The sequence below is a fragment of the Hippocampus guttulatus genome, chromosome 4 (genome assembly GCF_054856545.1).
Source record: "Hippocampus guttulatus isolate MCC_2025c chromosome 4, RoL_Hgut_1.0, whole genome shotgun sequence".
NCBI classification, from domain to species: Eukaryota; Metazoa; Chordata; class Actinopteri; order Syngnathiformes; family Syngnathidae; genus Hippocampus; species Hippocampus guttulatus.
The window spans coordinates 21,594,368-21,608,735 of NC_141264.1; the positions used below are offsets into that span (position 1 = coordinate 21,594,368).

General features: G+C 42.9%; 1 protein-coding gene across 7 annotated transcripts in view; it reads left to right on the plus strand.

The window, feature by feature from the left end:
• Positions 1–14,368, plus strand: part of LOC147206560 (pleckstrin homology domain-containing family A member 7-like) — a 72,719-nt gene that overhangs the window by 25,789 nt on the left and 32,562 nt on the right. For all 7 annotated transcript variants that reach the window (XM_086108341.1, XM_086108334.1, XM_086108337.1 and 4 more), the window contains 2 exons: positions 6,388–6,471; positions 10,443–10,560. In XM_086108341.1, coding sequence (XP_085964467.1) covers positions 6,388–6,471; positions 10,443–10,560 — 202 coding nt within the window. The remainder of the gene's footprint in view (positions 1–6,387; positions 6,472–10,442; positions 10,561–14,368) is intronic.

Sequence of the window (14,368 nt, forward strand, 5' to 3'; positions counted from 1 at the left end):
CTATGGCCCTGGACATGAAAGTGGAGGGGCTTATTTTAAGCTAAAGATGGTTTCATGTAGATGTTACCATGGCAACAAGATGTCCTGCAGCAGTCTCCTGAGGGGCCGGGGTTGGTAAGTGGGAGAGGGGCTACTTATCATTTGTTTTACGGCATCACAATGCAAAGTAGTCGGCGGCTCAGGCTGCTGTTTTCTGATTGGGCGTTCGTAACGCGGAGCACCCGACCCACTCCATCGCATCCCTACACCAGACGCGAATACAGACACAATCAAGAAAGCTCATCAGCGCTGAAGAATCGGCGTGGTGCTTCTCAGCGGCGCTACAATTAAGTGCCACTTTACAGCCCTCACCCAAGGTGACGGGGGGGCTGAAAAACATAAAGAGCAGCGGAAGCAAGACCCAGCAAAGTGGAATTAAGAGCTTTGAAATGATCACTGAAATGGGCCAGGAGGCAAGAGCACAAATGATTTTCAACAATATCTCCTAAAACAAAGTTCAGCGTCACGCATTTGTTCCTCGGTTCATGCAGAAAAAACGTATTTACTGTTGTTACACTGTAAAAATAGGTACCGTATTTTCCGCACGATAAGGCGCACCTAAATGCCTCCAACTTTCAGTGCGCCTTATAATCCGATGCACCTCATATATGGATCAATATTCTGATTTCTCGGACGTATTATTTTAAATACTCTGTAAAGCACTTTTGGTACAGCTGCAGCGATTGTGAAATCTCGATATAGATAAAGCTGTATGAATTGTATTTTATTGTGTTCCCTTTAGCGTAGCTCCATCTAGTGGATGCATATCGTAACCGCAGGCACACTTGTAGCTTCTCTTCCATGCGCCTTATAACGCGGTGGGCCCTATATATGAAAACAGTTTCAAAATAGGCCTTTCATTGAAGGTGCACCTTATACTCCGAAGCGCCTTATAGTGTGGAAAAGACGGTATTCGTTTTAACCTTTGCAACTCTCTTCGAAGAACCATTTGCTAAACCATGCTCAGTCTGAATCCCAAATGCCAAATTTTAACCTTTTTTCTGTCTCTTCCCATCAATCAAAGTCTGACTCTCGAAAGCATAGTACCCAACGATTACGCTGCGGTGTCGCGGTGGTTAAAAACCATTTTGCCGGTCAGGGTTGACAGTTGAATATGACACCACACTCAAAAAGCGTAGGCAGCACACCAATATTCATGATTTCCTCAACCTGTATGATGCATAGTTCCTCAACAAGGTCATTTCGGTTCAGATTACAATAAATAGGTGTTGAATAAACATGATATTACCATGACCTACTGACAACCTTTAATAATTCTTGTATTTGTTTTCATTTCTTATTCCACCAGCACTGCCGACAATGGGATTATGTTTTAGCAGTCGCTAATGCCTAATTTACATGAAAGAAGTAGAATTAAGAACATAATCCTCGGCCTCTTTTCACTCTTCATCATCCATCCTTCTCAATATGTAACCGACGTTAGTGTTCCATCCGCTAATTAACATGGCCGCTCACTCCTGTAGTTTATATTGGAAAAGTGACTTCACTGTGGGGATTTTTTTTTTTTTTTTTTTTTAATATATTAGTTTTTTTCTTTTGAACACTGATGTCACATATTCTGAGCAGCCCGGAAGGTGTGTTTCTCTTGGAGCTTCCACATCTGAATCTTTGTGTTGTGCCCGTGGGGCTTCTCTTTCTCCACGGTTTGTCATTTGTCATCAGCCAGAGCGATGGAGTGTGTGAAGTGCTTACGGCGTGAGACGAGCTTTAACGCCTGTCTGAGTGTTTCCCCTGTTGTCAAGTTGACTCACACATTGTTGAGTCTCCTCAGATAGATAGATGACAGATAGTCGAGTAATGATGGTGTCCTGACAGCCATATCCAAGCAGAGAGTCGAAGTAGACGGTGCTTGATAAATTTGAGACGACCTGTCATTGAGATGATGAGAGCGGCAAGTGTCACGACTCTTTCAAATTCAGTCAGGTTTTTATGAATGACTTTTTTTGAACGGGATTAAAACGACCTTCCTACCAACAGTACCCGTTAAGTAAGCGCTATAACTTAACTACCTGCCATTAGTTTTCTAGCCAGCTACAAATCCGATTCCAACCGTTCTCCTGTTTTACGCTTCATAACAGATTTCAATAGTCTCCAGGTCTGGACTGCAGGCATGTCAGCTTACTACCTGCACTCTTTTACTACTAAGCCACGCTGTTCTAACACATGCAGAATATGGTTTGGCATTGTATTGCTGAATGAAGCAGTAGAGCGTCCATGAAAAAGGCGTTATTTGGACAACAGCGTATGATACTCCAAAACCTGCATGTACCTTTCAGCATTAATGGTGCATTCACAGATGTGTAAGTTACCCATTCCGTCATCTCCAGACTGCCAATTGTGCACCTTATAATATGTATTTTTTAAGTTTCTGAACTTATCTTCCCGGAGACTGTGAATTTGCATTCAGTCACTCGTCTGGTTGAGTTGATTAAGAAGATTAAAAGAGAATTTGCAATGCGAGCGCCGCTCACTTGAAGGATTTCTCATTACTCATTAATAATTAGAACCGCTCCACATTACATCTCGCAGTTTGGCAAACATGCTTTTCAAGATGTGAGACACCTCTGTGCTTCATTACAGGCATCCTCCTTGGTTTGATGTCGAATATGCAATCTTAACAAGGCAATAATAAAGAGCATTAAAACTCTGAACGACTTGAAGTTCACTCCCAATCAAATGTTTTATGTAGCCTAAAAGCTTCAGACGACTATTTTCTCAAGGGGCCAACAGGTCATGGAGAGAAGTGTTGTACGGTTCATGGTGAACGTTTGAAAAGCCTCCTGGCTGGTCAATAGGTCTGCTTTACGAATAAAATGTATATTTACCCGTAGTCGGTCATGTCAGTCGCCGATGGACTTGAGTCGGAGTTAGGAAAGCGCGGCCACGAGGTGTGCAGGGCCTTTGACTGTAAGGGAAGTCAGATTCAATGCTTGGCGAGAGAGAGAATCAATCTCAACTCGACTCTCGTTTCGTCTCGGAACACGTTTCGCCTCTCATCTGCGTAGGCCACATCAGTTCATGCAACAGGCTAATTAGGACAGCACCAGCGGTGTCCGTAGGAAACCTAACAATTTATTCTCCAGGTTAGAGGTATGCCCCTAAAACTGTGTGCATGTGCGTGTGTGTGACCATGTCTGCATGCTATCACTGCATGTGAAACCTGATCAAAAGATGATAGCAGCAGCGATGTGGAGCTGAACCAAATGTGTCAGCGCCATATGCCCGCTGGAATTCACTGACAGCACAGGCCCGGCTTGGAACTCAGCATGTTGATTCAATGCAGTGTGTGTATGTATTTGCATACAACACCGCGTCTATTTCCGAGCGTGCCGGCGTACCCGCGGCACATTTTTTTGCTCGGAGGGACAGAGAAGTGGTGAGGGCGCAGAAGTTATCATGCGGGCGGAAGGTAAACCAAGGTGCTGGCATTCTGTCAGGTTTTTATTTATTAGCTGTGGTCTTGGCATGGCAAGCGTGTGTTAGCGTGGATGCTGTGCAAGTGTGTGCCCGTGCCCATCTTCAGAGGATTTGTTGGGGTCAGCAGATGTTCTAATTTGGAGTTCAGATTGTGGAATATTCAGCCAGGCAGCGACGTTGGATGACTCACTTCTGGTTCAGTTGTGCGCTCCAGAATTTCGCAAATATGCAGTCCTTAAACCAGCTTAACTAAGCATCATGACATTTGGTCAGCGTGTCTATCATGAGGAGAGACACAAAAAAGTCTCAAGATGCCATACCTCAATAGATACAGAAAGTCAGACATTTTGGTTTGAGGCAGCAATTATACGGTCCATTTGGCCTTTTCCACGGCCTGCTCAAAGCCACATTTGTCAAATTGATACCAAAACAGTCATGCACCCTTCATTTTTTTTTTTTTTAGCATCTGAAGGCTTTTTCACTGAGCACCATTAAATTTGTTACCCATATGATACTCAGTCTGTCTCCCTCTATAGGTCATTTTTATTTTTCATATTTCTTGGATGCGGGGGCTGTGACTGTGAAGACAATTTCCTTGTGCGTTTTTTTTTAACATACTTGACCAATAAAGATGATGATGATTCTGGAGACAAAAACAGCAGTTCAGAAAAAAACTGAAAAAGAAATGACCTGGGTGAGTGAGAATATCCGCAACCATCATTTTAGGGGGCACGTCAGTTAGCCTGTTCGTGAATATTCGAGTTCAAGTTGACAAGTCTTTTATTGTGGGGCCACGTTTCTCTGATCTGTCACCTTCCTTGACTTTTTTGGCTTGATCGGGTTAATAATTATCCTGACTGTACTTGCTCTCAACCAGCACACGCGCACTCACACAAAACATGCGCTTGAATGGGAATGACCTTGTCTCTCTACACGCCGCCCCGCCTCGCTGCACTTCAAATGCATTTCGTCTGGGAAAAACCTTTAAATAGCCCGGGCCTTTGACTCCACAACACCCACTACCAGATAACTTGTCGGCCACACATCTGGTTTGCTGTCTAAAGGACAACAAGTTAAGGGAAAAGGTGCTACATCCGTTTCCCATTGATGGCCAACGATAATCTGATGAATATATATCAGTCAGAGGATATAAATTCATGTCAAATATTTTCTTTCGTGATGGATGTTCCTGCGAAGTCATGTGTTCCAGCAGGTGCAGCATTGCTATGTCAGATCATGTGTTGTGCATGTGTGTTTGCATGAGACGGGCGGGGAGGGGGGCGGGAGGTGGGATGGCCACCTTATGTCACACGAGTGCCGCTCACAAACTACTCCCTGTGTTTACTTAACCGCCCCCAACATATACCTCGCGAGCTTGGTAAATGTCACGTGCATTTGGACGGTTAGCGAAAGGTTGAACACGGGAACGAGATAACTGTGACAACATGGCAGCTCCTTGGTGTCGGACTTTGTCTGAGAAAGAGGTGTTTGGATCAGAACTCTGCTAAAATAAACAGCATAAACCAGCATGGTTTTGTTGTGTTTTCATGCTAGTCTGACACCAGCAAGACTAGCAGCAAAAGCAAAACAAAACAGCCTAGATTCAAACACTCAAACCTTGCTCGACCAACTGGGCCACCGCCACCTAGCAAGACTAACAAGTTGTCGTTACCCTGCTGGTAGTTGGTGACACCAGCAAAATTCCAGCTGGTCACCAGCTAGCTCCAGCTCCTGGCAGGGCCCCAGCAACAGGCTGCCCGTGTTGGGCAGCTATTGCTCAGTTTATAGAGTTGGTTGTCTAGTGACCGAAGATTTGGTTGTTCGAGCCTTTGTTGTTTTGTTTTGCTTTTCTTACTGGTCTTGCTAGAGACATCAGCATGAAAACACAGCCAAACAATGCTGGTCTGTTTGTAGTGTCAAGAAGACATGGCTGAAAAGAGACAGCATGTCTGCCATTTTGGTTAGAAGCTAACATTTTAGCGTCAATTTCACCCTTTACAGGGGTCCTTCAAAGTTGAATTTGTCCCATTGCTACTAAATTTCAATCATCCACGCTTGACAAATGTGATTCCAAGATGTGAATTTTTGCTGTGTCGGTGTGGTACGGTCGAGATATTTGATGACTTGCCATCGGTTCAGAAGTGCACCACAGCATTTTAAAGCCTCTGAAGCCAGTTTCACTTCGCAACATAACATTTGTCAGCAATGAGTAGACTCATAAAAAAGTCTCAGAAACCATCACGAAAACACACAAATCTAACCTACCGTTACATACAATATCTATATGACTCAATAACAAGAATTCTACAGGGTGTTCTCCAATTTATTATTATTTTTTTCAAGCTACAGGCCAACACACCGTCAATTAAAAAAACAACAACGTATTTCTAATCCGACAGTTTGTTTTTTCTAACATTGTTCAGTTTGGTATTCTTGAGACACACCAATCCAAAAGCACGCAGCTCAGTTAGCACATGTTAACACTACAAGCTAACTAATGCTACAACTGATAAATAATACCGGACACTTAACAATGCCTTTGTCCATCCTCATATAAGGAAGGGACTTTATAATGATGTCATGGCATTGCCTCATTGATTGCTTGATGCCACCTTCACAGCAACAAGGTTTCTTTTATGACTTACTTTGATGTATTAACTAGCGGTAATAGTGGTCGGCCATGTTGTTTATCTGTCTTTGAATACTGTAAAGGCCCAGTCCTGCTCCAGCCAGTATTTTGTGCTGAGTCCACACAGGCTATACACTGTCGAGGACAGTGGGGTGAGTGGGCGTGGGTGGGCCTATTGTCGTCCCAGTTGTGGTCAGTCTGTTTGATTTGTCATCGTGTTGAGACCAGGGGCGAAATTTGCTAACCTCTTCTTCCCCTGTCTTATTTTTCTTTGGTTTCAGTCATAACCAGAGGAGCACCACCTTTCGTCATCCCGTGACCGGGCAGGTTTCTCCGGAGAGTATCGATTTCTTCCTTCAAGAACAGTGAGTGATGCTTTGTTGTTTCATTTTATGCTGAGGCTGACTGCTCTTTAAATACATATTGCCTAATTTGTCCATAGCGCCCATTCTAGCTTTCTGTCTCCACATTGTAAATAGTGGCCAAAGTGATTTTTTTGGGGCTTTCTTTTTTTGAAAGAACACCTTAAGGCTGGTGTTGAATGCATTTTTTTGACAGTTTGGTTCACTGAGAGTTAGAGGAGGAGCTCAGTGTACCATTCGGTAAAAAATTTGCAAGGTAAACAGTTTAGCATAGGTTAGCATAGTGCAATGACTAAGTCTAAAGTCTAAAATCTGCTGCCACCTCCTCTATGTGAATACAATTTTGTGCTTGAGGGTTTGAAATTAAATTTCAATCATGACAGAAAAACAATACTTTGCCCGGAAAAATATTTTGATTTTATTGAGTGGGATACATTTTAAATGACATTTTATGGCTTAATGTTAGACTACACAATTTTAATTTTATTTTGTTCAATTTAGATAACATTTCAGAGGCACATAATAAATTAAAATGCATCAATTTATTATAATTCTATGAAATGTAATCACATTTTTAATATTTGGCCTTGAAGGTTAAGGTTGAGTTCAGCCATGTGTCATATTTCGCTGTCTTGTGCGTTGACGTCAAGCGTGACTCAGATAAACACTTGAGCTTCGTGCATAAGTGTGGAATGCATTTTCAAGAACTTTAGTCAACGCCACACATTATCATTCATTTTGACCAATTTGAGGCTTGGTGATTCTGTCATCAAATAAATGGAATGCAGGAGCAGGAAGTAGTGGCGTCTAGGCCGCTTCCAAAATAAGGGACCACGATAAGGTGTTCTCCACATTGTTAAGTCCTGAACACTTGAGCCACTCCACGCTTTTGCGATAACCCCTCTGAAAACGGCCTACGCACACGCACGCGCACATGCACGCTCGCGCAGGTGGGCTCACATCAAGCTTTCAGATGCAGTTTCCACTCAGCAATGACAACCTGTGAGCTGTCAAGAGTTGACATGATATAATAAAAAAAAATTGTCAACAAGTGCAGACTATGCTCGAGTAATTTGTGTGATGTGACTTACGTGATTTAATTGAGTAAGGAGCCATGAACATTTTATTTTATTTAATTTGATGTAATTTGTGTTTAGTTGTGAATTTAATTGGACTTAATTAAATGTATTTTCAACTCTGACGTAATGTAACTTAAATTCATCTCTTAATTAGCACTAAAAATGTTTATAATTTAATTCGATCAGCCATTAAAATGAAATTGAGTTCGATTTGATTTGTAGGCCTTAAAATATAATTTAAGTTGATTTAACATTTATGCCTGAAAAGGTCATTTGAATTCATTTCTTATCTACCCCTGAAAGTGAAACTCAATTTAATTTAATATGCCCACCGACTGAAATGTATTTTATTTTATACTTATTCCTGGATTGACGGATACCTAAAAGATACTTTATATCATATGATTCATCCATTTTGAACACCGCTTCAGGGTCCGGGAGGGTGGTAGGGAATAGTTGGGGCGGAGGTGGAGGGGGCGGGGGGTGTAGCCTATCCCAGCTGACCTCAGGGGCAAGGCAGACTACATCCTCAATTGGTCGCCAGTCAGCCGCATGGCACATATAGACACACACACACAGAAAATGGCACTGTATTCACCATCGCATCACGATCACAGCGGCTTGGACCAGCCTGCTTGACGCCCACGCTGCCGCCGCTAATAAGACCGATCCATCAGCAGCCAGAGCGAGGGAGCAATCTAACCTGCTGGCTGGTCACACATACGCGTGCGCGCGCACACGCTCGCTCGCTCGCTCAAGAGAAGTAGAGAGATGTTTAATGAGGAACAAGAGGAGCAGGAGAGCAACCAAGCCAGACAGTGATGGAAGCGACATGTCAGAAAGCATAAACTTTATTTTCTTCCTGAAGAGAAACATGTGTAGAAATAATCTTCAAATTATAGCGAATTATAGCCAAAGCAAGAACTCTGTTGCTTTTGAATGAGATTAATGTCACCATGCCGGTTTTTGACTGTGGGTTATTTCTAGTCATCGGCTGCTGATGTTAATCGTTACGCCGTCAATGGTGTTTTGCATTGGTTGATAGCGATAAGCTCGACCGACTTTTCACTGATGGCTCGCAATAAGAAACTCATTTCGCTGATCGCGTAGTGTTACACTCGCATTACTTGTGTGCATGCAGAGGGGCGTCGGGTCATTTCCCACTCAGGGACGGCGTGAATGTGAACGGCTGTTCGTCTCAAATATGTGCCCTCTTGAGTGACGGTTCAGTTACCCGAACATGCAGCGTACAGTTTTAACTGCATCCTGTTAATTTTGGTTGTCCGCGATGCCGGTTATCTTTCAAAGATAAAGTATGAGAGGACCGATTACAGCAATCGTAAAAAGTACATTGCACACATACTTTGTGCATGATGTGGACTTGTTCAAGTGTCCTCCGGATGTGCACAGTGACGTTAACCGGGAATAACTGTCGAGAGGAGCGTATTCATTTTATGATGTTCCCTTGCTTGCAGTGGACATTTTGGACTGGATTATATTGAGTACACGTGTTCAGTTCTACAAAAAAAAGCTTGAGATTTTGTCTTGATTTTGCCCCACCTCCAGTATTGGCTGTGATTCGACCTTATTAAGTGTGCCGTGGGTGTAGGCCTACTTTCAAATGTGCACAAAAGCACAGACAGGAAATATCACAATCCCAACAAAGGAAATGCAGCGTGAATGGCACAACCAAACAAAAAAAGCAGACACAGTATGGGACCGATGCAGGCCCGTTGATTTTGATATTTATATATTCAACATTTCCTTGAGAAATGTAGCTTTGTCAGCGAGGAGACGTGTTAAAAATTCCCAGACAGCGATAATGTGGTTTGTCTCAGAGTGGATGTTTTTTTTTCCCCCTTGAAAATCCCGCTCCGGTGAACGTGTGACGCCCGCCTGCCACTCTCCTCCCTCACAGGCCACTTCAGACTTTCTTCAGTCTTGCCTCATTTCCTTCAGGGTGAATTTTCTATCTCTATTGTTTGAATGATGCCAGACTGGAGAAGTGTGTGTGTTTGTGTGTGTTTTCGGACTCAAGAGTCCAATGGTCGTCTTCTAAAAATCTGAGCAATTAAATCAATATACTGTAAATTGGAATGATACAATGTAAGAACTCTGCAATGTGTGATGAATATTGTTTGAAACACACCTCTCGAAAGCAAACCAGTCATACACTGGAACTTTAATGGCTGGATTAGAGGTGCATAGACATAAAATATGGTCCTTTGCCATATTAGAGAGTGGTGTTTATTTTTTCAGCTCTGTGGGACCAACGCTGATGACCGTATTTTCCACACTAAAGGGCGCACTGGATTATGAGGCGCACCTTCAGTGAATGGCCTATTTTGTAATTTTTTTTCATATATTGGGCGCACCGCATTATAAGACGCAATCTACAATGCATCCACTAGATGGAGCTACGCTCAAGTAAACACCAATGGAACGATCAGATGTGAGTAAAACACATTTAATAACGCAGCGACACAGTTCACTTACCCAACAGCAAGTTGTAACATTGACTCGTTAATGGTGAACTCGCTTGCCGCTGCTCTATTTCCGTGTTCAACTGCGTAACCGATCGCCTTAAGTTTGAACTCTGCGTTGTCAGCATGTCTCGAGCAAGGAGCCATTTTGGGATCGAAATATTACCGTAATGACCATGACAAGGCGCATCGGATTTTAAGGCGCGCTGTGAGCTTTTCAGAAAATGGAAGGCTTTTAGGTGCGCCTTTTAGTGCGGAAAATACGGTATTGGAGTTCAGTTGGGAACTTTCTCTGCCTCTTCTTGAGCTTCTTCCTCCTCTTCTGTTACACTGCATCTCTTCCGGTAGACGTCACATTGAAGGCGCCTATGTTGACATCCTGGTATGAAAAATTGTATGTTTTTGTTTGCAGGCTGCCGGGTCCTCCCGTCATGTCCCAACCTGGCGTCGAGCAGCTCTCCAGCACCACCGTCAGCGATGTCTCCACGGTCACCACCTCCTCCGCTGTGGACACCGCCGCCAGCTCCAAGGTCAGTGCAAGGACTGATGCTTTTCAGCCAGCAGAGGGTGCAATTAATCCAGGCCCGACGCGATTGCGACCTTGACGGGCCGCTGAACTTGACTCACTTGTCTCGGGAAAGCTCATCTTCTCTGCGAACTTGTTCATAGTTCAGCTTGCAACTCGTAAAATAAACAAGTACAAATCTAATTTACTTATTTTTTTCAAGGACATACCCCGAAACAAACTCATTTTTGTCGCGGGCCACTTTGGAGTTACGTCTTCCCTCGGAGGGCCGTTACGACAGTGAACCTGAATAAATGTTTAATCATGACATCATATTATTACTTGTTCTCACACACACACACACACACACACACACACACACACACACACACACACACACACAAAATGATGGCTCACCATTTTTTAAATCAGTCAAGTATTTGTTCAATTATTGTTCAAGTGAGTGTAAACCGTGTCACAAAGATTACTTGTTACATATGACAATTTGAGATTTCGGTACACATTTAAGCAAAGGTCTTGGAAGTTCTCACATATGATTTGCTTTTGCTGGCCACATAAAATGAGTTGGCGGGCCGGATGTGGCCCCCGGGCCTTGATTTTGACACCTGTGCTCTAAAGGCTAGCAGGGTGCTTTAAATCAATGTGGCCTTTTCAGGTTTGCTGTTGATGTCATTGAAGTCCGTATTTGCTTTTTGAAAGGAGGCTGGCAAAGCTGACACGAAAATGATTTTTTTTACCCTTCCTCTCCCCTCTGACCTTCCCATAAAATTGTCGAACATTATTATAGGACAATACCTTTACCGAGACGGGGAGTTGGCGTTGCTCATAGCGCTGCCATGCGTCATCAGTTTTAGTTTCACATAGGACCATGCACTTTCTAACCAGATGGATGACAAAAATGCGATTTTAAAATATGGATAACATGGAATGGCATACTCTTTATTTTCATTGCACGTTACGTCGCAACGAAATTTGACTTTGAAAATTCTTTATCCTTTAAATATATTTCATTTTTCGTAATCCATTTCTCAACGCGCATATGGAAGATCTGCTATTCACCACGCTGCCACTATTTCGTTACAGAAAACATTGGTGTAGAATACAAAAGACGATTCCAAAACTGCTGATGTGCCTCATTTGCTTTTGTGCGTGAGCCGAGTGGATGCGCGCATCCACAGGCGCGAGAAGTGATGAAAACACACAATATCGCCTGCTTGATTGTTACTCTTTTGTCTCTTTGGCCTCGCAGCCATCGCAGCTGTTGCCAACGTGATCAAAAATGAGAAAGCGCTCCAAGACTTTCACGTCATTTCACTCGACGAAATCAAAGGCAACTTGCTTGTTGTTCTGCACCCCTGTCAAGCATTTCCTTCTATTCGGCACTCGCTTTTCACTTTGTGACATTTTGTCAGTGTGTTCACTGCATCTTTTTTTCAGATTTCTTTCGTGCTCTTTCTTTTTTTTCCCCTTCTCTATCTGTTTTCGATTTGCTTTTTTGCTTAGTTTTACGAATTCCACTTGTTGCTTATTATTCCTTGCCACCCTATCTGCATGTCTTCTTAAAAAGTCATCATTTCAGCCTACAAGAACTCTTTCAAGATGTCACTTTTTTTTTCATTTTCTTGTCTCATCTTTGTGGCTGTCGTCCTTTTGCCATTTTTTAGCGACTCATTCTTTGGCTTTTCCTCTATGTGCTCTTTTATTTGTCAGTCTGTTGTCTTTTTTTTTCTCACATATGAGTTTTGCCCCTCGGTACTCATTTCTTTTTGACACTATTCCTCCTGACGACTATATTCTTTCGTTTTCACACATCACTGACTTTGTCCTCTGTAAATTGCTTGATTTGTTGATGACTCATGCTTGCTTTTTTTTTTTTATGTTAAACGCTTTTTTCCATTCTTGTCTTCACCACTGTTTTTGGGGGGGGGGCGCTGCATTTGCTCCTCATTTGTTCTTTTCACAACTCACTTTCCCCTTCTGCTATTCTTTGTATTCCCCACTTGTTTTGTTTTTTTTGTCTAAGAATTATTGTCCTTTGCTACTTTTCTCTTTTGCTATTCATCACCACCTTTATGTCTCTTGCTTTTTCACTCTGCTGCCACTTTCTCTTCACCACATACTTTGAAGTCAACTTTTCTTGTTTGTTGCCCACTTTAATACACATCTTCCCACTTTTCCTTGTCCTTTATATTCTGATCTGGTCTTTTCATCTCGTATTGCCAGAATAGTGAGTTTGGAGGAGGTGGAAATATTTTGGGGAAATGAAGCAATGCTTTTCAATCTCTTCATTTCATGGGGTCATCAACAAAAGGTGATGTCACGTCACGTTAGTTTGCATTTTCTCCCTATGCTTATGCTGGCTTGTGTTTTCTCCGTGGACAAATTTGACCCTAGGTGTAAATTTTGAGGAAGAAAATGCACATGCTTGCATTGCATGCACTTTGGTATGACTTCCTGTCCGATCAACAGGTGCACCAGCCCTAAAATTGAACATGTGCCACGGGTTGCGACGGCTCAGTGACGGGGCATTCATCAAGACGCCCCGCCATCGTAACCGTGCCCTCTGTTTGCCCCGTCTGTCGCTTCCGCCCCAGGTGCTCTGGCTCATCACCACCCCTGCCACAGAATATCGGGGGAAATTTAGCTGTCTCATTGTGACAAGATTTTCAGAGGAAAAATGAGCGGTCCTCCTCTGTGTGGCACGCTGCCGTGGCAGAAATGAATCACATTCATTCCACATCTGACATAAACATCAGAGCCAGCGCGCAGACCCGCGTCGTCGCACATTCCACCTCGAGTGATGTGTCACGATTCTGCCCCCTTGAGCTCTTATTTTCTCTGCCGCGTAATTCATGTTGTTCACGAGCTGCCAGCGTCACCTCGATGGGAAGCATCAAAGCTAGCGAGCGCCGTTTAGGAATTCCTGCTGTGCACCACTTAATCCCTCTGTACCGAGTTCTGTACTTTGAAGGCATCACAGGATGATTAGACTTTATTTTGTCAAACAATCGAGTTGACACTTTGAATTCTTGCACCGGTTGTGAAGAAGTCACTTAAAATAACGCACTTGGTGATTTGTGTTTGTTATGAACAAAATGGTCACTCAACCATCGATGAATCACGCATTTAATCTTGACACCAAAAAGTCTGAAAAATTCAAGATTACGACCCGTTTTAACACATTTGAACAACCTGGTTTTGGCAATGTAAAATGGTGGCAAAAAAAGTTTACGCAAAATGGCTGCCTCAATTTGAAATGACTTCCTGTTAAAAATAATGGGCCCTGTTATGCTAGATATTCCAACCAATTTTATGTAGATTAGTGTAACTGGTATATGAACTCCAGAAAACCAAAACTCTAAAATCGTGGTTGGGGTTCAGATCTGAAGCTCATGACATATGTTGTACATGACATCACAAAAACTGGTGCATTTCGGCCATGTTGAGCTTCCTCCAAAATGTGACTCCAAAGCAAGCCTGACTGACTTTCTCTAATTCCCGCTTTCAAAAAGCATAAACTTGCTCTTTGTTATAAATGAGTAAATAGATGTAAATAAGATGTTTTTATTTTCACGCATTCCACCCACCAAAAAACATTTTTGCATCACCGTCCTTATGTTTCTTTTATGTTAGTCTAGACGGCTAAGACTTCAAAGTTTGTTGTGGTGTGGCTGGCATTGCTCCATGAATGCATAAAATGGACTTGAAAAGCACACCTGAGCCGGCCGGCCTCGTCCTCCCCAATCGGGAAGATTTATTGTTATTTTTTTTTGTATTTTCAATGAGCAACTCGGGGCAAGTCATGTTTCAAA